Source organism: Microcaecilia unicolor, unplaced genomic scaffold (genome assembly GCF_901765095.1).
Source record: "Microcaecilia unicolor unplaced genomic scaffold, aMicUni1.1, whole genome shotgun sequence".
NCBI classification, from domain to species: domain Eukaryota; kingdom Metazoa; phylum Chordata; class Amphibia; order Gymnophiona; family Siphonopidae; genus Microcaecilia; species Microcaecilia unicolor.
In genome coordinates, this window is record NW_021963694.1 from 18,573 (window position 1) to 46,134 (window position 27,562).

Below are 27,562 nucleotides of genomic sequence, written 5' to 3' on the forward strand. Positions count from 1 at the left end.
AAGAAATTGCAAACGTCACAAAATACCACAGCATGTCTGATTTTCAAGTCCTCATGTTATCAAAGAATGACTCCCCTGTTTCATGCACTACATTGGCTCCCCGTAAAAGCAAGAATCCAATTTAAAATCACAGCTACTGTCTTTCAAATACTAAATGGATTGGCCCCTGATTATATGTGCCCACTAATAACTTTGCCTTTATGTAATGTCATGCTGGTTGTCAGAAGCTATTTACTATTGCATCTACCCAGTTGTAGGGGAATAAAGTATAAGTCCATCCATGCCACAGGTTTTCCTTATCTTGCATCTAGAATGTGGAACTCACTACCAACAGTCATCAGGTGGATAACCAACTATTTGCACTTTTGCAAGGCCCTCAAGTCAGTCCTCTTCAATAAATGCTTCACAGACCATGGTTAAGCTACCAAGCTTAATATTAGCACATGCAGAGAGACACATGATGGTAACACTTGCCATGTAGAACCGTCAATCATTCATCATTCCAAACAAGAGGATGTTAACTTTTGAAATGACCATTCATTGCTCCAACAAACGAAGATGTTAACTGCTTGAAATGAACCATTAATAGAACATCCTGTACACGATGCAATCCTATTCATTTCCCCCATAATCTCCTATCAGGTCACACACACCTGTCACTGATATTTAAAGAATGATACTAGTTTTATAATTTGCTGTTTCATGTATTCATCTTTATTTTGTAAGCCACATTGACCTGAACATCTGTTTGTTTTTGTTTCAACTGAAACTGATTCTGTGGCAAAACTTGCCACACAGTTTCAGCCGAATTCAAAACAAAAACAGTACCAGCACATTCCCCTCTTCCCCCCCCCCCCCCAAACAAAGCAGGCCCTACTCCACTCCAAAACAGGCCTCCACCCATAGGCTTCCGCCCCCTGCGCTACTTCTCAACGCCTGGTGGTTTAGTGCCCTTGTTGGGGCAGGAGTATTCCCCAGTTGCTCTGCCCATTCCAGCTCCACAGTCAAAATGGCTGCCAAAAACTGCCACTGGAGGTCGTAACAGCCATTTTGAAATTGGAGCTGGCATAGGTAGGAGTAATTCAAGTTGTGCCTGTTCATGCTGGCTCCAATTCCAGAATGGTGTGACCTCCCATGGCAGCCATTTTGACTGCAGACCCAACATGGGCAGGAGTGACTGGGGATTCTGCCCTGTTGAGGCCACTAGACCACCAGGGTTTGAAAGGAAGACCTGTGGGTGGGGGGAGGGGATAAGTAATGGGGCCTGTTTCTTTTTTGGAGGGGAGTTTTTGTTTCAGCTACACATGCACAAGCAAAATTTGGTTGAAACAAGGCCATATTCAAATTTCAGGCCAGTTTTGGCACCAAAACCAAAATTTAGTTGGCCTCTAGTCCTAAAAGAAATAGATATTGGGAGTTATACCTTTAACCCTCAAGGAGATACCTCTGCTGCAGATCAGGCTGTGGGAGGATCTCCTGGGGGTCATTATGCTGATGGGAGCTAGCAGAGTTGCCCAAGGTGGTGGAAGCCCAGCATGAGGAGGTGGGGCAGAGAGATAGATAAAAGGACAGAGCTCTGTTGGAGTGGGGTCTTTGGTTGCCCAGCCCCTGCCTAGACCTTGAAAACCAAGAGAGAATCCCAGAACTGGGGAGCTGGATCCTGGTCACTGCTGGCTGAAGTAACTTTTGCTGATTAGCAGAGAAGATCTGTACCTGATTCCCAAAGCGAGAAACTGTGAGAAATGCCTGGCAGGAAAGGACACCACCTGGGAGGGGAGTAGGCACAGAGAAGCCCCACTCCCAGTAGGACTTTGCCCAGCATTAATTGGACCACTGGTCTGGGATGGGACAGACAGTGATTTACGGTTTAATCGGATGTGACTGTTCATTTCTCTGTTCCTCCTGAACAAATTACACATGCTATTTTAATGAAGTGACTGTTTCAAAATGTTCGTTGAGCTATTAGAGTTTTATCGGATGTGACTGCTTAATTTGGGGGGAAGCACTGATTTTTGGAAAGCAAGGTGAGGATGCCATCTGGCCTATCACAGATTTCCCTGGCTGCATCCAGCTGATCAGATCCAAGTAGTTTTATGAAACCTGGCCCGAGTGCCTACCCAAAGAGCTTAGCTGGCATTCTGAACTGGTGTGAGTGGGACCAGGATTACATACCTGTCATCAAGCACATTTAGGATTTGATGAACGGCTGATATAGACTAGTACTCCACTGGAGGGGTTGGGGGGAGGGGTGCCCCCTTAATCCTCCAAATGCCCTAAATGCCAAACAGGTAAGGGAAACTGGTCACTGTGATGGCTTCGGGTTAATATCTTGGTTATGTTTCCAAGGTTACAAAGATAACCAATTATGTACCAGCATATATACCTGGTATGTTGCCATTGTACAATATAACCGGTTATGAGCTGGGTTTAAACTTCTCAATATTGTATGTTTATTTTTCTAAAGTGGATGTTTATGCTGTATTTTTCCTGTGTTCTAGAACAGGTAGTTTGTGAGCAGATTCTGTTCCAAAATACTGATGAAACTTGAAACTCACTGACCAGCAGGTCTCAATTCCTTCTTCTGTCTAAAATGGGGCTGCCCATGTACCCCCCAACAGCATAAAGGTGTACTGAGAGCCCCAAAATAATGAAATGTGAGAAACCTTTCCAGCTGTATAAGAATGTGGTTCTGTTCTCTCCTTTTTCTTTTTCCTGTCCATGTATGAACAGCTCCATGAGAAGTTTGACCATCTGAAGAGGACTCACCAGGAAGAAAAGAAAAAGTTGGAAGACAAAAAGAAGGAGATTGAGGACGAGGTGAACATTTTTCAGAAGAAGAAAGCAGCAGCTCAGCTCCTCCAGTCACAGGCTCAACAGGCTGGGTCCCAGCAAGCCAAGAAAGACAAGGACAAGAAAAAGTAAGCGCTGCACTGTGGCACTCGCCCAGCTCTCAAATGATTTGACTTTTCGTTTCCTGTTTTTTTTTTTTTCCTTTTTCTTCTTTCATTTGGGTATCTTTTTTTTCCATTTAACTTTTATTTGTTTAACAGTTTAGTGTTTGGTTTTTTTTCTCTTGATGAGACTGGAAACTGGTCCTTTATTTTTCTAAAAAGATTGGCAAAATGATAAAAAAAATTTTCTCTGCATCTAAGAAAGCAGTAACATTTTTTGCAGCTCTTTATTGGGTGTCTTCGAGCACAGAGGAAATGATATATACAAGTAAGTGGTTTCACATCTGCGTATATATAAACATAACCAAGACAAACACAGTTTCCTCCAAAAATCTAAACATCCTAGCCAGAAAGCTAGTCAGTTGTACATCAAGCAAACTCAAATACAAATTTTTAGTAGTAGCATTTTTATTAAAAGAACAAATTGGGCCTTTATGTGTCGTGGTTGCACAAAAAACAAATAGGACCTAGTCATCTTAATGACAAAATTAAAACCTAGAAATAAAGGTTAATAAATTGTACATTTTTCTTTTCTTTTACGGTGATACTTTTTTTCATTAGACTCTTAATATGTGTTAAGGCCCATTTGCATAGAAGGTAGAGATTGGAATTCAGACAACAAGGTAGGGATGCAGAGCCTTTTCTAAAGCACTTGCAGGAGTGCGTGTGTAATTGCTGGCACACACAGCAGGAGCAGCCATTTTAGAAATAAACAAGTGGATAAAATGAGGGTCATGAGCCTGGCAGCTTCCACATGTAGCTGTCCCATTTTACAAACCTAGATGTATAAATGCTGCCAACTTAGGGGTCCTTTTACTAAGGTGCGCTGAAAAATGGCTTCCAGTAGTGTGGGTTTTGGGCACAGGCCAATGCATTTTTTTTTTAGTGCGTCTGTGAGAGAGGCCTTTTTAAAACTTTTGCAGAAAATGGACATGTGGCAAAATCAAAATTGCCATGCATCCATTTTGGGTCTGAAACCTTACCGCCAGCCATTGACGTAGCTTAAAGTCTCACGCGGTAGCCGGGCAGTAATGACCTACACGTGCCAAATGCCACTTGGCACGCATAGCTGACGTGCACCAGAAAATAAAAAAATATTTTTTGGGCGCGCATAGCGGAGCGTGCTCAAAATGAAATTACCACAAGAGCCACGCGGTAGCCGTGCAGTAACTCCATTTTTGCATGCGTTGGGCGCGTGTAGATGCTTACGTGGCGTAGTAAAAGGGCCCCTTAGTGAGGCCACAGTTTTAATCAGGTTTTGTTTTAAAGGCAGAAATAAACAGTGGGGGATTAAGGGTTGCCAGGCGGCCAAACCTTTTCCAGCCCAATTCATGCCCAAAGGTTTTCCAAAAATAGTCCAACAGTTTTACATCAAAAATAGCTATGTGAGGAGTGTGGGGGGAGGGAGGGGAATCTTCCATTAAGATACTGTTGTACAGGTTTATCACCTAGCTAAATCTACGCAAAAAAAAACCCCTCTCAAAACAATTTGCATCAAAAACTTCAATGATAATATGTTTTCAAACTATCTTTATTTTTCATTTTCATAATTAGACTTTTAAAATACCTTTATATAAGCACTTAGCTTAAGTATCAAGATCCCAACAGGAACGGTGAGCAGACACAGCGCTAGAACATCAACCAACCTGTGGGCCGTGGTGGTGAAACCCGCCCAAAAAGTCGTGACCCATGACTTTTAAAAATTACTGCAGGGAGCTCTGTAAACCTGCCCAATTCAACAGGCAAACCACAGACTAGAAAATGACACGGGGATAAAACTTGTCCCCATCCTCGCCCCATCCCCATGTGCTCTGTTTTCATCTGCAGAAGCCTCGAACACTACTACTACTAGTTATCATTTCTATAGCACTACTAGATGTATGCAGCGCTGTACACTTGAACATGAAGAGACAGTCCCTGCTCGACAGAACTTAGTCTAATTAGGACAGACACAGGACAAATAAGAGATAAGGGAATTTAGTAGCGCTATAGAAATAAGTAGTAGTAGACGTCAAAATAGTATCAAAAATATGCACATTTAACAGCACTGTAGAACAATCATATAAAAAAAATTATCGTATGTCAGTACAATACAAGCAATACCACTTTCATAAGTACATAAGTATTGACATACTGGGAAAGACCAAAGGTCCATCAAGCCCAGCATCCTGTTTCCAACAGTGGCAAGTCTAGGTCACAAATACTTGGCAAGATCCCAAAAAAGTACAAAACATTTTATACTGCTTATCGCAGAAATAGTGGATTTTCCCCAAGTCCATTTTATGTTTCAAAGTTTTTATTGATGATGTCACAGATTAATACAGTTCTTTGATTAAATACATAACAGTTTTAACTTTGTCAGTCATATGTACACCAATCCGCTACCATTATCATCAAATTGATTTACAGTTTTCTTCCCAGTTCCCCCCCTCCCCCCCTTAATACTGTCTTTAACCTATTCCTTATTCCAAAATAGAGTAATAAACATCAATAAACATTATCCGCCATCCGCACTTTCCAAGAATAATAACTTGTATTTGCGTTGCGGTTAACCCCTTATCTAATATCTCCCTCCCTTCCATCCCCTTCCCCCTCCCCCCCTTTTTCATGAAATATTCCACCTTCACTTCCTGAGCCATTCAGTTGCTTCACCCACTCACCCTTGTGTTACTGTGTTGGTTAAGGTTCTCTACCTTATGTTGTGTTATTGAACTCTATTTACCATTATCCTCTCCCACCTTTATGATCCCCTATGTGGAAAATCTGTTTAATATTGCACTTCTCGCTTTATGGGATATACTTTGTATATACGTGGTCCAGATGGAGATAAACTTCTTTCTTTTCATGGAATTGCCCTGGGCTTCCCTGGCCTCCCATAGCATCAATTCATGAAACCTATTTCTCCAATGCCAGAAGGAGGGCGGCACCTCCTGCATCCAGTGTCTAAGTATGCATTTTTTCCCCACGGCATAAGCCCTGCATACCAATTGTTCCAAATTCCTATCCGAAATCCCGTAGGCTGTCTTTCTATTTAAAAGTGCTCCTCTCCAGGATGGGAGTATTTTTTGATCAATGATGCTCTCTAGGTATTTATGCACCGCCCTCCAAAATATTTTTACTCTATCGCACCTCCAAAATGCATGCAAAAAGGTATTCCGTCCTCTGTTGCATTTGGAACATTGGGCATCGGGTGTCCACCCCGCTCTCGCTGCTTGTGTTTGTGTCATGTATCCCCTGTGTATTATTCTGTATTGACTCTCCTGCAGCTCTGCCCCCCCCACCTGTTTTGGGATATCTATGATCAGTTTCGTAAAATTTACTCCTTTCAATTCATATCCCAAGTCCTTACTCCAAGCTGCAGTGAGTGCTTCATAATTGCGAGGTGGGCAAAGCGACAGAAGTGCCTTGTGTAAACTTGATATGGAAACCTGATCGTATGCATCCCCCTTTAAAAATTCCCTAAGCTTTTGACCCATTTTTGTACCCAGAGCCTCTTGATCTAAACTATACCAGTAGTGATGTAATTGTCTATAAGTGTAGTGATCCTTGTTTGTTAGGGATAGCCTCTGCTGCAGATCTTGGAATGTATACAACCTTCCATCCGCATTGGTTAAATGTTCCACTAAAGTGATTCCCATTTCTGCCCAGTTTTTAATGATCCCTGCTTCCATTCCAGGGTGAAAGTCCCCATTCCCTTGAAGAGGTAACTGATCACTGACATTTGGATTGTGATTCCAAGCCATCATTAGGAACCGCCAGATCTGTCTTAAAGGTTGTAATAAAATACTGTTCTTACATACAGACGGTAAACTAGATGACTTAGCCTGCAGAAGAAAATTCATATGCCAAGGCCTATACAGTGCCCTCTCCCACCCAATAGGGGTAAACTGATTTGTGCCTAGCACCCAGTCCCTGAGATGTCTCAGTAAGCAGGCCTGGTTATATCTTTGAATATTGGGTAATCCCAAGCCTCCTTGTGTCCAATTATCATAAAGATATTCTAAACGTAATTTGGACTTCTTCCCATCCCAAAGGAATTTCCTGCAAATCCTATTTAACTTTCGTATATCCCTTCTTAATAAGTGTATTGGTATGGCTTGTAAGATGTAGAGCCATCTAGGGAAGATGAACATTTTAAACATATTAATTCTCCCAGTAAGTGATAGGGGCAGATGGCTCCACCTCTCAAGAGAGTGTCTTGTATCCTGCAGCAGTTTCTCTATATTCAGGTGATACAACTTTGAGGTATCCATGGACAACTGCCCTCCTAAATAACGAAAGGACCCATCTGCCCACCTTAATGGAACACGGCCTTGCCAACTCTCTTCGCGCTGCTCCCCACCCAGCAATGCTTCTGATTTCTCCAAATTTAACTTAAAACCTGAGAAGTCCCCATATTCTTCCATACATTCTAATAAAGCTGTCAATGAGGTACTTGGATTAGTCAGATGAGCTAAAAGGTCGTCTGCAAATGCTGCGATCTTGAACGTTTCTGCGCCCACCGCCACTCCCTTCACATCAGGCGTCCCTTGAATATCTCTAATCAAGGGATCTAATGTTAATACGAATAGCAACGGTGACAGTGGACAGCCTTGTCTAGTTCCCCGATATATCGAGAAGGGGGCAGATAGTACTCCATTAACCCACATTTGGGCCTGTGGAAGATAGTATAGCGCCCGTATTGCCTCCTGAAAAAACCCGCTTATTCCATATGCTTCTAATGTCCCAAACAAAAAATCCCACACCACTCTGTCAAATGCCTTTTCGGCGTCAAAGCTGACTAACACAGATGGTATGGCCTGGTTAGATACTACCTCCAACGTTGTAAGTATTTTCCTAATATTCTTGGTAATACTTCTGCCCTACACAAAACCCACTTGCGATTCCTCAACAATATCTGGCAATATACGGGCTAATCGGTTGGCTAAAACTTTGGCGTATAATTTGGCCTCATAATTAAGAAGCGAAATCGGTCTATATGATTCTGGTTTCTTCGTATCGCGTCCCGGCTTCGGTATTACTATAATTTGTGCTAGTCGTAAGGAGGGAGGCATTCGTTGATCCTGCACTATGGTATTAAACATGGCTGTGAGTGGTGATGCCACCTCCTCCCTCAGCATTTTATAGAATTCCCCTCTATATCCATCTGGGCCTGGGGCCTTTCCCAAAGGACCCTGCTGTATTGCCCATGTTACTTCGTCAGTTGTTATGGGGGCATTTAACATAGCCAGACCGTCCGGGTCCACTCGGACGTTGTCTTGTCTACTGAAGTATATCTCGCTATCTAGCGGGGGTGGATCAGGGGGCGAGTATAAATGCGTGTAATATTCTACCAGGATTTTATTGATTTGAACATCCGTATTCTCTAATACCCCACTAGGAGAATACAAGGCGTCTATTTTTGAGGGCCCTTGTCTAGATTTTGACAACCTTGCGAGCATCCTACTATTTTTGTTGGCATATTTGTATAGTTGGTATCTGTAATAAGCATAATTTTTTTGGGCCTTTTGATGAATCCCTTCATTTAGGGTCTGCTGCAATTCTAAAAGTTGGGCTTTAAGTTGCAAACTATGATGTCGCCCATATGCTTTCCGCACTCTTGTTACTTCTTTTTCTAATCTAAACAACTCCTTCTCCCGTGCCCTTTTTTGATGACTCGTGTATGCTATAATCTCTCCCCGTAGTACGGCTTTAGCTGTATCCCAGTATAAAATTGGGTTGTCCCTATGCTCCTGGTTGGTTTCTTGAAAACACTTATACTTCTGTGTTATGTAATTTAGAAATGTTCTGTCAGTATACAGCCTAGTAGGGAATCTCCATTGAAATTGTCCTGGTGCGGGCTCGGGTGGCTCCAGTACTGCTTCCCCAAGTCCATTTTATAATGAACTTTTCCTTTAGGAAGCCGTCCAAACCTTTTTTAAATGCCACTAAGCTAACCGCCTTTTACCACATTCTCTGGCAACGAATTCCAGAGTTTAATTACACGTTGCGTGAAGAAACATTTTCTCTAATTTGTTTTAAGTGTCCTACATTGTAGCTTCATTGCATGCCCCCTAGTCCTAGTATTTTTGGAAAGCATAAACAGATGCTTCACATCTACCTGTTTAACTCCACTCATTATTTTATAGACCTCTAGCATATCTCCCCTCAGTCGCCTTTTCTCCAAGCTGAAGAGCCCTAGCTGCTTTAGCCTTTCCTCATAGGGAAGTTGTCCCATCCCCTTTATCGTTTTTGTCGCCCTTCTCTGCACCTTTTCTAATTCCACTATATCTTTTTTAAGATATGGCGACTAGAATTGAACACAATATTCAAGGTGCGGTCACACCATAGAGCGATACAAAGGCATTATAACATCCTCATTTTTTTTTTCCATTCGGTTCCTAATAATACCTAACATTCTATTTGCTTTCTTAGCCACCTCATCGCACTGAGCAGAAGGTTTCAACGTATTATAGATGACGACACCTAGATCCCTTTCTTGGTCCGTGACTCCTAACGTGGAACCCTGCATGACGTAGCTATAATTCGGGTTACTCTTTCCCACACCTAGATCCCTTTCTTGGTCCGTGACTCCTAACGTGGAACCTTGCATGACGTAGCTATAATTCGGGTTACTCTTTCCCACATGCATCACTTTGCACTTGCTCACATTAAATGTCATCTGCCATTTAGATGCCCAGTCTCCCAGTCTCATAAGGTCCACTTGTAATTTTTCACAATCCTCCTGCGATTTAACAACTTTGAATAACTTGTCATCAGCAAATTTAATTACCTCACTAGTTACTCTCATCTCTAGGTCATTTATAAATATGTTAAAAAGAAGCGGTCCCAGCACAGACCCCTGGAGAACCCCACTAACTACCCATCTCCATTGAGAATACTGACCATTTAACCCTACTCTCTGTTTTCTATCTTTTAATCAGTTTTGAATCCACAATAGAACACTACCTCCTATCCCATGACTCTCCAATTTCCTCTGGAGTCTTTCATGAGGTACTTTGTCAAACACCTTCTGAAAACGCAGATACACAATATCAATCTGTTCACCTTTATCCACATGTTTGTTCACCCAGTCAAAGAAAGGTAGTAGATTAGTGAGGCAAGATTTCCCTTCACTAAATCCATGCTGGCTTTGTCTCATTAATCCATGCTTTTGAATATGCTCTGTAATTTTGTTCTTAATAGTCTGTACCATTTTGCCCGGCACCGACGTCAGACTCGCCGGTCTATAATTTCCCGGATCTCCTCTGGAACCTTTTTTAAAAATCGATGTTACATTGGCCACCCTCCAATCTTCCAGTTAAACAGCACATACTGGCTAATTATCACTTCACTGTCTTAAGTTTAGCAGCCAGATCGGACCGCCTAAATAGCAGACCTATCTTTGGCTGGTAGAAACTTAACCGGCCAGCGCTTAATATTACCTTGGCTGGTTACGTTTAAGCCGGCCACAGGAAATGACCCAAAATTGAATATCTGGACTCAGTGCTAATCACGGGACTTAGCCGACCTGCTTCCCACGGGCGGAATATTAGCCGGAGAGTATTAAATTATCTCAACATGCTTTCATAAAATTGATGTTCAGAGTTGTACTGAAGTGCAGTGGTCCAGGTGCAGTAGGTGTACACACTGCTTTGGTTGACCTCAGATGAAGGGGATTTTTGGGATCTATTTTCGAAAACGATTTAACCAGCCATTTGGCTCCTGGCCAGTTAAATCACTTGTTTGAGGGTATCCACTGATATTCAGCGGCACTTAACCAGTCACTGCCACTGAAAATCACCAAAGACCACTAAACTCAAATCCGGCTGTTCTGTGTGTAGTTTGGGGACGAAGTCAGCCCTTATACGGTTCAGCGCCAATAGTCATTTAACTGCCTACCTTTAGCAGTTGAATCAGTGCCACTTAAGCAGTTATGTGCTGAATGTCACACTTAACCATATAAGAGGAGCCAGCCGCACAAACCCTGATATTCAGTGTCCATGCCTGGACATGGCCCAGCTTTGAACATCCAGAAATAATGTCACTGGCAGCTTAAAAAAAAAAAAATGTTCACCACTGCCTGCTGAATATCAGCTTGGCCTGTGTGTGGGTGTTAGGCAGGCAGTGGCAGCTGTCACGCAAAAAAAGATATATTGAAGATTTTCTGTAACCTTTTTGCTATATGGTGAAGCAATTTTGCTAATGGTCCAGATGACTGATGTTTTCTTTGAAGCCCATTTGAGCAGCTGTGGTGCATATGTCTTCATATGTCCATTTGGAAGGATACTGGGATGCTGCGGGTATATTCCTCAGCTGGTAGCAGTCCTAGTTTGAAATTTCAGGAGTGTGTTTTGCTGCTTTTTTATTTCTCCTTCTACTTCGATGCTCCTGTTTCTTTTCCTTTTTGGTTTTAAGTCTTTTAGTGCACATGGTTTATCTTTTCCCCTGCATATCTGTGGCTGTAAATGCATTTCAGCCTATAAAAATGCAGGGTCTAGACTTTTTTTTAATTAAAAAAACAGGAGATTAACTGATTAAAGACTGTATTATCTTGGCATTCCTTACAGAAAGCTGTACAATATGAATGTGTGTCATGTTTTGCTCTCGAAGAATGAAGGGCAAACTTTCACACTAACCCTGCATGACATGATTACTGAGTCATCCCCCACCCCCTTTCAGTTGTTCCTCTGGAAGCTGCAGTGTGTGTGTGTGTGTGTTTGGGGGGGGAGTTCTGGGAAATGACCACATGCGTGCACACTCATCATAGGCAGCTGGTGGCCCAACTGTTTGGGGAGGCTAAAGGGGTGAGGTTAGGGGTGGAGCTTATATCCATAATTGTCTGACAACACACAGAAAAAAAATGTCACAATACCTTTTATTAAATTTAGATAGATATTAGATATGTATCATATGTCAAAGAATAAAGTGGTTGCTCAAAGCATATACTAACCACAATTGCTCAACTGCAAAACACTATGCACAACTTTGTGCAAAAACACACTCAGAACCTTACTGTACAATAAATATTACACTGGACAGACCCTAATACACCAATATGCCACCCATACGAAAAATGCAGACCGTCAACAATATGAAACGGGATCATAATATCACAATTCTCATGTAGAGCCACAAAACACTCTTTTAGGGTGGATAGTGTTCACAATGAGCTCCTTTAACGACCATATGTAGATCCTTCAAGAGGTAGTTAGTCATGATTTAGGCTCTACACCCTTTCTGATGTTTTGGTGCCACCTCAGTAAGGCCAACACACAATTTCTCCACTGCAAAACAGTGTACACAAACTTGTGCAAAAACACACTAATAACCTTACCAAACCATGACCACTGATTCCAATGACAGGACGAGCTACAACCTTATGCGTGGAAAGGCAGCAGTATAATTACACCAGGCTCTAAAACACCAGTACACAACCTAGTGAAAAAAAAAAAACAAAACAAAAAGGGCTGCAAATACTACACGCTAGCAGAATACTGCATCTTGATCACGCATGAAAAACACATGGCACAACAGATATGAAGACAAAATACTGAACTGGAAGGTTACCTCAAGAAGTCACTCAGCATGCAGCAATATAAGAGAAATTGAAACTTACATGCAAAATATCACAGATGCACATTTCCAAAAGCTGACATATTCCAATTAATAAATTCTGAATAAAATACTTTTTTCTACCTTTGTTGTCTGATCATTTAGTTTTTCTATTCGCTTTGGTCCCAGTGTCTTCTGTTTTGTGCAGTGTCTTCTTTCCATTTGATATTTTGTCTCTATCCATGCCCACCATCCTCCTGTGTCCTTTTGCGTCCTGTCTACCATCTGTAGTCCTGTCCCTATCCTTTTCTCCAGTTTCAACATCTGCCCTCAAAGTGTTCTGATCCAGCCCTTAAATTCAGCAATTTTCTCTCCATCCATATCCAGCATTTCTCCTCACTCCCCTCCCCTCCATCCATGTCCAGCATTTCTCCACTCTCCCTTCCATTCCATCTGTGTGCATCTCCTTCCTTTCTTTTCTTCCCTCCATCCTTGTCCAACATTTCTCCTCACTTCCCTGCCTTCTACTCCGTCCATGTCCAACATTTCACCTCTCTTCCATGCCTTCCACTCCATCCATGTCCAGCATTTCTCCTCTCTTCCCTGCCTTCCCCTCCCATCCGTCCATGTCCAGCATTTCTCCTCTCTTCCCTGCCTTCTCCTCTCTCCTTCCTGCCCCCCCCCCTCACGTTTAACCCTTTTACTTTTAGTGGCAGTGCAGTGAAGAAGAAAGCACTACTGGCTCGCTTCTAGCTTCTGCCTTCCCTCACACAGTGTCCCGCCTTCTGCAATGTATTTCCTGTTTCTGCAAGGGCAGGATACTGTGTGAGGTGAGGGAAGGGAGAAGCTGGAGGTGAGCCCGCAGTGCTTTCTCTTTCACTGCCGTCGCAGCTACTGAAAATAAAAGGGTTAAACGCGCGGGGGGAGGAAGGAAGGAAGGAAGGAAGGAATGGAGAGCAATGAAGTGAGGAGCTGGCGCCATGAGTGGGGGGGGGAGGGGGTGGACGCCGGCGAGGAGAGGAACATATTGTTTTTCGAGGCGGAGGCAGCCAGGGGAAGGTCACGGTTGGGCTGGGGAGGCTTAGCCTCCTCAAGCCTCTTATACGGGGCACCTATGACACTCATGTCTGATTCACGCCTAGTGTGTTTGTGATCTTTGTGCCAAAGTGGCCAATCAAATTGGGGGAGGGGGTACATGGTCAATGTGGCCATTTCCAAGGAAGCAGCTTAAAGTAATGACATTTTTAACTGATATAAGGATAATGTTACCACTTGGTAAGAAAAAATGATTTGAAATATTGCAGCGCAAACAGAAGGTGTATATTTACTTTCCTGCAGTTTGCTCCTTGATTTTTGGCTGTGTCCAGAATCGTGCTCTGCACTTTCTAGTTAAGCTGCTGCCCCCTGCCCCGTAGCACAGAGTTTGATCTCCTGGATGATGTAATTAGAGGGAATATCATAGCAGAAGGAACCATTCATGCTTTTAATTGACAGAGGCTGAAGGAAAAAATTCTTCACATGGTGTTTCTCAAGACAGACTTCATCTGTAGGCACTTAAACTCTGTTTCCAGCATTTCATGTATTTTTGATCTGTTACAGCAAGAAAGCAGGGGCTTCATTCACTCAAGTCCAGGACTTAATAAATGTGCCCAGCAAAACGATTTGATCATTTCTGGAATAAAAATGAATTGTGCCCCTTTTTAAGAAATAAACCGACTTGGATAGCTGCATGTATCTGAGAAAATGAGCTCCCCTTTATGAAAATTTTGAGGCTGGTCCTCGCTTGGAATCATACAGTGCATTATGGGGCTGATGTAATGGTTGTGAGCTGAAACTCCGTGCACTTTCCTAGCGCATCTGTAAAATACAATTTTACACCTGATGCAGTAACCAAATCCTATGCCAAAAAAAGTGCACAAACATAGGGGAACTTTCCAGTTGTCATGGAAACGTGTGCACTGGCTACTCCTGAGAGAGTGTGTGGGAATTATGAAAATTCTGTATGTATTTTTTTTTTTAATTCTGCATTCATAATTTTGTGTACAATTTCCCCATCATAAAGGCCTGAGTCCTTCCTGCCCCAGGTCCCCTAACTTTAATCTGCTTTGACTAACCAACCTCCTCAGCAGCCCAACCTTGCTCAAAAACCTCTCCAGATATCATCTCTTTCCCCTTGCAGGTTCACTCTGAGTTTCTCTGTCTCCTCTCCAGGGTAGAAACTCCTCCAGTTTTTTTTTCCTACCCATTCGCCAGGAAGATCGACCCAGTTCAATGGTGGAGGTCCTGGTGGAGGTCGGGGGGGGGGGGGGGGGGTGAGGTACTGCACCATTAGGGAGTAAGGAAAGAGAATTGGTTTACCATGGGAGGAGGAAGAAATCGCACAAATCACCAGTGCCTCTTGGTCACTAGCAAAATTCTGTGCAGTGAGTACACAATTGTGCACAGATGGGATTTTGCACAAATTCTGCAACAGCCATGGTGCCGACTTCTCCCAGGAGTAAATAGCAGCAGAAGACACATTTTGTGGCACCTGGAGCAATGTTGCTTTTGTATATGTCACATGTATTAGGGGATAATTCTATAAAGAAGATGCCATCAGGCACCAGGAATGAGTGTAAATGCCAGTATTCTGATCATTTATGCGTGTGTATACACACACGCACATGCAAATGTATTATACCCAGAGTACCTGAATTTAACTCCTCAAGCTACTACTGAAAAGGTGTGAGCGAAATCCAAATAAATAATATTGTGTACCTCAGCTCTAAAACTTTCACAGCACAACAAAAAAATAATTTTCGTGTGCTACTGGGCAAAAAACATTTGTCCTATACTAAATTCAGTGTGCGTATTCCAAATCCGAAGTCAGAATTGTTGTAACTCGTCAGGAAATTTTGTTATGCATAAGTTTGCCCAAATGAATTAAGCACTTGGAAAGCATTGAATTATTTTTTACAGAATGAGTTTTACTCCAACAATTACCTGATCTACATCAAAGTTTTTGTAGTAAACAGTATATGAAAATGTAATGGAATAACAAAATTTCAAAAAAGTCTCGTATTCCAGTTTAAAAGACTTAACTTCAGCAAGGCCCAGTACTGTTAAAAGTGCTTCAGGCATCTGCTTTTCCGTTTGTGACCGGTCATATTTTTCCGTTGCAAAAACCAGCAGTAGTCCCCCATCATGTTGGGATTCCAGCGGCCTTGATATCTGTTCTCCATTGTAGAAATGTCTTTATGGAACCTCTCTCCATGTTCGTCACTTACGTGTCCCAATTTGGGTGGGAAAAAGCCAAGATGGGAATGTAAGAAATGCATTTTCAATGACATTCGGCAGCCAAGTTTAAGCATGTTGTCTACTAGTTCAGCATAGTTTTCAGCTCTTCCGTTCCCAAGGAAGTTCTGCACTACTAGCACAAATGCATCCCAAGCTGCAAGTTCCAGAGGGTTGAGTTTTGTTTTGAATGTGTCATCATGCATTAGTTGATTTCGGGCCAATAAAAATTCCGGCCTTTATTCTAGCCTCAGTTTTCAATGTGCTAAACATCTCCTTCAAATACTGGAAACCATTTCCATCACAATCAAGTGCAATTACAAAATTTTTTATTAAACCAAGTTTAATGTGAAGTGGTGGAAGATGAACTTGAAGTGGATTGACCAGTGATTTGTGTTGTACATTGTACCGACCAACTGTGTGCTCGACTCTGAGAGGCCACTGTCTCATTTTGTAATGATTTTTGTCATCATGACTGTTCCTTAGGCACAAGAAACACATATGCTTTGTGTACCCTAACTGTAGGCCAAGCAGCAGTACTACCACTTTCAGGTCAGCACAAATATTCTATTTATGTTGAGTATTTGATCATTTTCAAAATTAAATCCATAGAAGCATGGGTCTCTTTCATTCCAACCCCATGAGCCAATGGAACAGATGGTATTTCGTTACCATTGTGCAACAAGACAGTTTAAAACTCGTTTTGCTAGAGTCTATGAATAGCCTCCATTGATTGGGAACGTGTACCATCTAACTCCATCATAAGACCATTTACATCAATACAGAAACAGACATTGCTTTCCATTGAATAGTATGCAGCTAACTTGGTGTGTCGATAACGAAAGTGTGAAGTTGAGGTGCTTCGTTGTAGCAAATTCCATTCCCGAAGTCTAGAAGCTAGCAGTTCTGACTTTTCTTTAGATAATAACAGATCTCTTACCAGATCATCTAATTCTGATTGGCTCAGCAAGTGCGGCTGACCCTCCAGTTGTTCTGGATCAGGAAATACATCATGCCAATCAACGTCTTCTTCATCAGGATCAGAAGCGTCAGTTTCAATTGCCGTTCCTGCTGCAGGAGGGGCAGGCACTGGATTCTCTACATCGTGTGGTACTGGTTTAAGAGCAGACTCAGTCAGGATACACAATTTGTGACTTGTTTCTCTTTGAATATCTGGCAATTTTAGTCATGCAAAAATAAGTCTGGTGATTTTTCTGCTCACACCAAACCATCGGCACTGCAAAAGCCATTCCTTTCCTTTTACCATTCAACCACTGCATTAGCCCAGAGTAACACACAGTGCAACAAACATGAGGTGCCCAGCTTTTATCTTGATCTCCAATTTGACAGTCAAAGTAAAACTTGTAAGCAAGGCGCACTTGCTTTGTCAGATTATTTGCGCTGATCAGTGTATTTGCCACATATGTAGCAGAAATTGTCCGGATCTTTAACACATTTGCATTTATCCATCTTACCTTATATACTTACTGCTGACATCAGCCAATAGACCTGTCTGAGCGCGTCCAGACAGGTCCATGCATGTCAGTTGGAATATTTCCAATATACAATGCATTAATATTATAAGTGAATAGGCTTTGCATGTATAACTTAAAATCTAGACGTGTCAGGCAAATTCGGAGTTCATATTTGGAATCGGCGGGTTCAATTTAGTATAAATCACATGTTTTTCTCTCAGTAGCAAAATCATTGTTGCGTTGTGGAATGAACACAAGTTGGGAGAGACCAACTTTATTTTATGAATTCACATGTTATCTCTTAGAATCCCATTTAGTCTGAAAGAGCCCAGAAACATTAGTACCTGAAATGTGGATTGCCATCGCCAGTGATTAACTGACCGTGGTTCAATCCTTCAGTGTATTCAAAGATGACAGGACTGCTAAAAGCTTGAAGCAGTCCAACTGATGCTACAGGTTTGCTGCTGGAAATGTGTGAATTGTAACTAGATTGGGTTGAAATTTTTGCTGACTGATGCTGGCTATTTTGAGAATTGTTTTACTTCTACTTAAAGTCCATATAGTGCCAAAAGATGCAGTTATCAATTAGGGGTGGTCCTGTGCTCGAATCTATATATGACTGATTTATTATAATGAGATTGCTTCCCTAGCACTATGTACAGATCAATGAATGGAGAAGACAATACCCTACAGCTGCTGCCCAGCAAGTTTGAATCTGTGTGTTGATTTGCATTTTCAGAAAATATAGTCCTAATGTTATCTTTTTTTTTTGGGGGGGGGGGGGGAATTGTATTATTTTTCCCTCAAGTTCTGTGATTGCATATTTGGTGCAATACTGTTTAGGAAAACAGTTAAAAACATGTTGGATCTTACCAAAGCCTGGTCAAGACTAACAGTGTAATTAATTTAGTAATGTGGTTTGTTTTCATTGTCTTGATCATTGCATGAGCATTGACCAACGTTGAATGCTAGGGTTGGCTCTGATTTTTATTTTATTTTTTTCATTTTTGTTTTTTCTTTTGATTTCTAATGGCTTTTGTATTTTTTTGTTTTGTTGTGTTTTTGTGTGTGTGTGTTTTTTTTAACTTGCAGCACAAGCTTCACATAAAACCTGGCAAGCCAAGGATGATCCTGCCTCCATCTGCTTTTGCAGCAGTGTCTTCTCTGCTGTCTGTCTTGTTTTTGAACGCACATAGCTATTAATTCATGTACTTAACCATTTAGTGGCAGGGAATGGAGAGCATGGGGGAGGGAAGCCAGGTTCAACATCATTTTGTGACTGAAAAGTGAATTAGTGCCTTTCACCTCTGAGAAGAGCAACAGTACATCCAGCCACACGCATACTTTTTTCATAGTGGAGGCGGGGAGGACAACAGACATTATAGTAAAATGGTGTGGCTTGTATCTGAGCTGGTAACTTGTTTCTTTAGCAGCAGAACACATGGTGGTGCTTTGAGTTAATCTGACTGCAATCCTTGATGGGTCCTTGGTATGCAGTAGCAAACTTTACAACTGCTGGTTGATCTTATAGCTTTCCCATTGCTGTAGATTTTTGCAGTTTTAGGAGTTCATAATTGTAAGTGGTGGGTTTTATCTTTTAAAATTCTATACTAATAACTGTGAGGTCCTTTTACTAAAAGATGTAATGCCCATAACGTGTGGTTAGCACACGCAAGCAGGCTACCTCAGAAAAGCGTTTAAATCATTTTGCGATATTTTGCCTGCTAACCCATGCGTCACTAATTTTCTTAGAAACATTTTTGGGAAGGGGCATGTCATGGGCGGAGAGTGGGCATTCCCATGTTATCCAACCAGTGCGTGCTAACTGGAAAATGCAGAGTTAACGCGGTGGCAGTAAGTGCTCATGTGTTAATTGTTTGCAGGTACCATGTGCAAATGGGAATATTGGTACACAACCTGTCAAAAAAAACAAAACAAAAAAAGGACCCTAAAGTGCTGCATTTAAATCTTGGCTTAGTACGTAGAAAAGGCCTACGTTTAAACTTGTTAAACCCAGATTTTACTGCACTTCAGTGAAGGGCCCCTGTATTTGCTCACTCTTTGCCTGATAGTTTAATCCATTTGAATTCCTTGGGCTCTTGATTTATGCATATTATTTGACTTTTCAGAATAATCTGTGCATGCAGTTGATTAAGGGGCCCTTTTGCTAAACTGTGGTAAAAAGTGGCCTTAGTGCACCCTTACGCGAGTGTTTCCCATGCGCTAAGGCCATTTTTACCACAGCCATAAAAATGGCCTTTTTGTATTAATGGCCATGCGTTAATGTTGCCATTAGCCTGTGGCCATTTTGAAAAATTACCACATGTGCTTTGTCACCCATTTTATAGGCAATGAGGGCTCGTGCGCTATCCATTCGCTAACCACTTAGAACACGGTGATGTAGCTGCACTGTTTAGTGCAGGAACACCCACTCTTCACTCCTGACACGCACCCTCAAAAATATTTTTAGTGAGCGGATAGCATACGCTCATTTGGCAGTTAACTGCTGTACGTTTTACTAAGAGGGGGCCCCCTAAGTTTTTGGTAAAGTATGCCAAATGGAAATGTAGAACACTTGCATATGATTTTACCACAAGGAAAAGGTAGTTTATACTGAATTTCACACAATATAGAAGCAACACATAAAAATCAGGAAAACTCATGTGCTGCGCAAAATTAAAAAAAAAAAAAAAAAAACACATAAAACTTTCCTCTTTGGATGCTGTACCTGAACGACTGTATCCATGGTATAATGGTTTTAATCTTTGAAATAAAGAATGATGGGTTGAAATTTTTTTAAAGAGGGGCTGGTATCCCTACTTTATCATATTTTGTTTCACATTTTTCACGCAACTCTATGGTACAGTCAGATTTGAAAACATAATGTAAGCACCCTTTAATTCCAGTTTAAACAGGTGTGGGTCTTCCTTTTACACAAAGCAGCTGTTGGTGTTTGCTGGCGCGCTGTCAGTAGCTGATCTTTGAAAATTGCGAAGATAACCAGTTTCTAAAGACACTTTCTTGGCAGTTGTGAAGCTAAATGGGCAGCCAGAGATAGAATATGACTAGATGGTCCAAGTGCGAATGCCAGCTTCTGCTCTTTAATTTGTAGTAAATGTTTAACATGGGGCACAAGTAAGAGATGCCATTGTGTTAACCTCATTGCTGTTAGGTGTAGGTTTAGTGAAATGAAATTGTGGCCTTATTAATGCAAGTTGGCAACAGGTATTGAGTAAAGAACTATGCAAGCTAATCAGTGAGTTGCCATTGTGGACCTGGATCTGTCTCGCTGTGAAATTGATATCAAATGATTGTCGGGGTCAGATTCACCCTCAGAGAATCACCATATGCTGTTTTGTTTTTAAGCAGTGTAGGGCAGAGGGTTTTCAAGATAGGGCCGTTCTCTTTTATAATAAAATGAAGATTCACTTGGTAAACCAGACATATTTTTATGGCCTGTTTCTGGTGTGTAAATTGAACTTACCTGTGTGTTTTGTATTTTTTATACCATTCCTTCCTGGACAGAGCGTTTCCTTTTCTGATACATTCCAAGAGGTGGCGGTCCATGTTTACGTTATGACTCCTGGATTTCTTTCTCTCCTGCTGATGCTCTGCCAGCTTTTCCTCTGCTCCTAGCTAGGTAGTCTCCTGTTTCTTCTTCTCTAGCACACAGATTACGCCTCTTGCTAAATAAACTCTACACCTTTCCACCTGTGCATCAAGTGTACCTGAAAATTTTTTTTTGTGTTTAAGTTATACACGGTGTCATAGGAGCTGGCTCTGTGGGTGCTTGAGCACCCCAAATATTGAGAGACTTCCTTGTATGTGTACAGGAAGGGGTTATTTCCATTTGGCTTAGCACCCCCAATAACTCTGAAAAGTTGGCTCCTATGCATGGTGGTCTCTTATCACTGGACATTTCTGTGGATCTGGGCAGGGAGGGTACAATAACAGTATAACACATCCATGCAAAAAGCAGCTATTGAAAGCCATATGTATTGATAGTTATGTTCCAGTAGCAAAGTATGGTTTTTCTAGACTCCCTCCTGTGTAAATGATTAAATGACAGATGTTGAGCAGGTGTCATGTTTGAAATGGACCCACACCTGGGGGGGGGGGGGGGGGGGTTGAAAGCTGAGCACTGTCAGCTGCCAAAGAGAAGTTATATACTCCTAAAGCGAGGGGGGGTCTAGCTGCTAAGCCAAAAAAAGTTCCCTTTTTGGAAAGAAAAGATTGAGTTGCTGGAGTTAATAAACTTAAAACCTTTACAACTTGATACTGCAAGCAGTTCCAAAGGTTGTATATACAAACACCCAGTTAGGTTATCTATCAACGGCTGGGCAGCAACCTCTCTAGCCAGTTGCAAGCTCTGTTTTATAATTCATATACAACTTCATTTCTAGTTGACGCTAATCATGCAAAATATTCTTTAAATATTTTTGGAGAACCAGAACCCAGTTCCCTAATCGGGGGTGGGGTGGGTAGTGTGCTACATTTTCTCATCCTTCATGCTCATGTCTTCCAGCTTAACTGCTTGTTAAATGTGCTTGTGCTAGCCATGTGTATGTGTGCTCACTAACTTTGCAGGTGGAGGGAGATGGGGGCTACCAGGTTTACAGCCCAACTTCATTTCTGCTGAGATAATACTCTGTCAGAATGATTAATCCAGCTTGAGCTCTTTCAGATTGCTTAGAGTAATTCATGATCATATACTATATGTATCCCCTTGGTTTTCTGTGTTTACGAAATGGGGTTTATAAACAGAATATAGCTAAGTTTTGTTTGAAAACTTATTTTTAAAATGCCACAATAGCAATACATTTTGAGAAATTGAGCATAGATTTTGAGAAACAGAACTTTACAAAAGTACAACTATATTCCCCCTCCCCCCCCCCCCCCCCCCAATAACTGAAAACAGATAATGAACTTTAGGTTTAATAACCCCCTCCCCTCTGGCTATGTTGAGCTTGTTACTTCTGCGCATTTCTTTCTTTCTGTATCTGTGCCTTTCTTCACAGTAGTCCCTGGCTCTGCACGGAATAAATGATACTCTCGCAGCTAACTGGATGCGCTTTCAGCTCTGCATGTAAGTATATGAGGAATGAATCGCCTTTCTGTGCCCTAACATGATGCATAATTCAATGGAAGATTTCAAAAACAGCTTTTTGCATGAGGAAGTACTGACTGTTTTTATTCATGGGCCACTGCACGGCAGCATAAGCATTTCTCAACACAGTCCTCGGAATTACCTAGCCATTCAGGTTTTACGGCATCCACCTTGAATATGATGTGGGACAGGTTTGATGACATAAATTCATCTCGTGCATGGATATTCTGAAGATCACACTGGTAGGGTAGGACTAGAGAACAATATGAGAAGCCACTTGCTTTTCCTACTACTACTAATCATTTCTAAAGTGCTACCAGACATACGCAGCACTGTACACATTATATGCAGGTACTTTCTCTGTCCCTAGAGGGCTCACAATCAGTTTTGGTACCTGGGGCAATGGAGGGTTAAGTGACTTGCCGAAGGTCAACAAGGAGCTGTAGTGGAAATTGAACCCAGGTTGTCAGGATCAAAGCCCGCTGCACTAACCATTAGGCCTTGTCCTCCCTGAGTGCCACTTTTGCTCCTTGATGATCTAACTGTTCCATGGATTCCTCATGGACTTTCTGTGGCAAGATTATAATTGGAGGGAAATGGCCGTAACTTCCCCTATTAACCTCAGACCTAGTTTAGAAAGTTCTAGAACGTGGTCAGTGTAACAGGCATGTCCTGAACCGTGTGTGTGTTTTGTGGAGTATTATAACTGCCCAAAGCACACAGCCACATGGGGTAGATTGCTGGGTATTTCCCTCCTTCTAGTGGCCCCTTCTTAACTTTTGCCATAAAGCTAGTAAGTGTACTTTCTCCAAATTCTGTATATGGCGCCTTCAGTTGTGTGTGCTAATTTGGCTGCACGGCCAAATTACGTGCACAACTTAATTGATTAACAAGCCAATCAGTGCCGATAATTAACTTAATTAGCAGCACTAATTGACTTCCATTAGAATTTACGCACACAACTTTTGAGGCGTATTCTATAATAATCCTTTCACATAATCCTATTCAAACTGTATGAATTTTACCACTCCAGTTACAATTGTGTACTTCTACCCTTATCCTACTCTGTATTGCTCACTAGAAGCTGTAGTCCCATCCCCAGAGACTTATCAGCCTCATTGGGATTACTTCTCACTCTATGCTACTATATATTCATCCCAGAGTTGTATTTTCTTTTCCGGAACCTTATCAGCTTACTTGCACCTACTGTTACTCTATTTTCCACTCTGTATATATTCCCGGAGTTGGTACTCTCCTCTCCGGAACCTGTAAGCCACATTGAACCTACTGCTATGTGGGAAAATGTGGGATACAAATGCAATAAATAAAAATAATGGGGTGCACGTAAATTCCAATGTGCACAGTTGAAAAGAGAGTGTGGCCATGGGCGGGTTGTAGGCATTTCAAAAAACCCAGTTCCCTAATCTGGTATGCTGGTAAAGGTTTAACATGCTCTCTTTCAAAAAAAAACCAAAACCACATAGATATGTACATAGCTGTACTATACTGGTACAAATATATGCAGGCAGCAACCAATTTACAAATAATATTAAAACATGTTATTTACTGTAGATTCCAAATGGCCAGTTGATTTTTACAGAATGCTTTGGTTGATTTTTGCCTCACATCTGTAGCCAACCTATGTTTGCTATTCATCCAAGAATTCTTTTCACAATAAATTTATTGACAATAAATCTGAAATGTTATTTACTGTCAAGACTATTTCTCACCCTATATACCAATATACCCATTACTGGAAAACTGGAACAAGCTGAACTGTTACAGATTCCCGCACAGACACTACAAGCCAGCAGAATCCTTCTCCTCAGTCACACATGCAGAACAGGGATAGACCCTCAACTGATACAAAACAGGGACCATGCAGACAAAAACTGGAGACCTCCCCCCCCCCCCCCCCCAGGAAAGCCAGATTCTATACACGGTGCAAATATTGGTAAAAGTAACAAATGCATTTTCTTCCATACTCTGCTAAATACAAAATTAGAAAAGATAACTTACAGTAACTGTCGTTTTATAACTTATCTGTTTACTGATGTTGGTTGTAAGGTTTATGATCAAGTAAGCTGCACCTCTGGGAAAACTAATTTCCAAAGTCATATTGCAATATACTCAATACCTTTTATACTCAAAATGTTAAAACTTGCACTATTGTTTTCCCTACTACATCAGCAAATTGTTACTGTACTTCTGGATTTCCATTGGGAAAAAAATACTAAAATTACAAAAGTTAATTCTTGCACAAGGTGCACAGTACAAAAAACAAGAACAGCAGAGCCTTGACAAATTTATCGATGCTGGAACTCTGCTTCTTAAAATTTAGATTTATACATAAAAAGAATTCCAGTATTTTCAGTCAGTTGTTTATTGTTTGTTCATTTTACTATACCGTTTCAAATTGCGGTTACAAAACAGAAACGGTTTACATATTAATATAAAAATCATAATAAAAACAAAAGAACTCCATCAAATTGATAGGAAAGCAAACTAAGACGAGCATTCTTAAAAGATAAAACACCAGATTCTTACTAAACAATTCTTCATAACAAGTACATGGGTAACATGTAGTTATTCTACATATTCAAGGGCACCTAACAAGTATGTTCTTTTATCAGAGATTATTTTCGAACGTATCCTGGAATAAGTATGTTTTCAGAAATTTTCGAAATTGAATGTACCTCTGCTACAATACATATCACAAAACAAGAATGGCACTAGACAGGTTATTAAACAGCTTTTCCCTGTCTTGTCTGACGACTTGTGAGCCCTTGGGTCCCTCAGGAAAACGTGGGGAGTCCCAGTTGTTTCCCCAAAAGACAGCTGAGCACCCCGAATCTTCACCCGCGGCGACCACCGTTCACCAGGGGTTGAGCCCCCAGCTGCAGATGGCCAGCGGGGCTTCCGGAACCGTGGGGGTGGACGGACTGACCGGACACCGGGGAACTGAACCCACGAACAACAGCCAGGGCTAGGTCCGGCAGGCAACCAAAAGTAGTCCAGGAACAGGCAAAAGGTCAGGGCAGGTGGCAAGCAGAGTAAACCAGAGGCAAGCAGAAGGTCAAGGCAGGCGGCAAGCAGAGTAGTCCAGGGACAAGCAGAAGGTCAAAGGAAGCTGTCGGGAAAAGCAGCAAATCCACAGATCACACACGTAGGCTAGAACCTCTGGAGTCAGAAGCCGAAGCAAAGATCTGCGGAGAGCCTGCTCTTTAAATACTGTCAGCCCGCCTCAGCTGACAGGGGCAGAGACTTCTGATGACTGCCCTTGCGGAAACCTCTTGGAGTGGCTCTGCATCGGTGTTCAGGCGGGACCTCTGTTCCTTCCGCCCAAACAGGGTTCTCCAGGGCGGGGTCATGGTTCCCGCACCCAAGACGCGGAACAGACGCCGGCCCGGGATCCCGGCGCCATCTTCCCCGCTGGGCTGCGCGGGAACTCCAGAGCCGGCGATGGGGAGCAAGGGGTCGCAAAAGCCGGCCCTGGGCCCCGATCCCGGAACGGCCGGCCAGCTCCCCAACAGATCCCGGCCAAGCCCACCCCGGGACCATGATGGCCGGCCATCGGGGCAGGAACCAGGTAAGCCGCCCAGCGGCGGAATTACAGCTGGCCAATCCCACGAGGGTTCCTCTTCGGGGCTCGCGTCCATAGGGGAGCAGGCTAAGTTAGCGAGGGACGCGACATTCCCAACAGGCTATAAAATGTTAACACATAACATGAGCAATATTTGTAAAAGCCTTTAGTCTATATCTAGGTTTGTTGGTATCAGCAAAATCTTTTATTATGAAAAACGCATCAGAAACCTTGATATTTCATGATTACAATCATTGCACAACCAAATTCATATAAAGATTTAAATTTAGTTATGGAATATTACATTTATTTGCAGTAACTTAAAAGCCAGGATTCCTCGAAGTATGAAACCACAAGGAAAAAAAGAAACCAAGTACACACATTCCCTATTCTCCCCATTTTATGCTTTTTAAAGCAGCATTCTGTTAAGGAGAAAACACTGCCAGTAGCTGATTAACATCTCCAAAATAACCCAACGCTTTCTACCCGGCTCCTACTCTCAAATGTAAGAGCAGTAAAAAACGAAAAAGAAAACTGCGATGTTTATCACTCCATAAGCCCAAACTCTAGAGCTGGTCACAGAACGATACAAAACCAGCTAAGAAGCAGGCAGCCTACCAGTTTAAAAAAAAAAAAAAAAAAAAATGGAAGTTCAAAGTAACTAAATAAAGGAGGAAAACTCCCCCAGTGACTCCAAATTCATCGCCTCCTAACTTAAACTGGCTTAAAACAGTCCCCCGTCCAGCCAAAAACTCATTACTCCGCAAAATATGACAAAATTTCTGCAAATGAAGCAACAAGTTCACAGGTGTGCCACTACGGATCCTGTCCTTTCTTCCACTGCCTCTAGCATTCCTCTAGTGCCAGGCTTCACCCGCTCCTATACCTGCCAACCCGTGCTCCTGTTTGAAAATGGAAAAATAAATCTCTTCCTTACCTCCGTGGTGGTCCAGTAGTCAGCTGGGGCAGGAGCGATCCTACTATGCTCCTGCCCATGCAGTATCCACTCTCGGTACTGAAAATAGCTGCCGTGAGTTCCCCCGCGGCAATCTCGCGAGACTGCTGCTGAAAATTATGGTAGTCACTTTTTCAGTATGGAGAGTGGAGACTGCATGGCTAGGAGCTTAGAAGGATCACTCCTACCCCAAATGACCTGGCGCAACAACAGTCTTTCAAAATTTCTAAAAAAATATATTAACCGGCTCTTGTGAGCCAGTGCAAGCCAGCTCCAGCACTGAATACACCTGATCTGTGCCTAACAGGCACAGGTATTTAGGCCTGGTTTTAGGTGTCCTAAATGGGTGCGCCTAAATTTTAGTTGCAAGAATGGCGTGTGAGCTTATTCTATAAACTACACCTAACTTTAGTTTATAGAATCACACTAACCGTGTGGTTTTACAGTGTTGATTTTTAAGGCACCGTATGTAGAATTTTCCCCCATTGTGTACAGAGACCCTTTGCAGTGGAACTGCAGCAGTGTGTGGCTACTTGTATTTTCCTAATTAAGTTGTAGGGTAGCCTCTTTCAGGTTCTCTGTCTGCTTCCTTGATGCCTTGAGAGTCCAGACATGCAGGAGTAGATTCAAGAAAGGGCAGCAAAATTTAGGTGTTAAAAAAATTGAGCATTAAGCAAGTAGTCT

General features: G+C 42.1%; 1 protein-coding gene across 1 annotated transcript in view; it reads left to right on the top strand.

Annotated features, from left to right (window-relative positions):
- Positions 1-20,945, top strand: part of LOC115459579 (septin-11-like) — a gene marked incomplete at its 5' end in the record, with an annotated part of 29,580 nt that extends 8,635 nt beyond the window's left edge. The window contains 2 exons of the mRNA XM_030189389.1: positions 2,731-2,918; positions 20,759-20,945. Coding sequence (XP_030045249.1) covers positions 2,731-2,918; positions 20,759-20,813 — 243 coding nt within the window. The remainder of the gene's footprint in view (positions 1-2,730; positions 2,919-20,758) is intronic.
- Between the last annotated feature and the right edge of the window lie 6,617 nt (positions 20,946-27,562).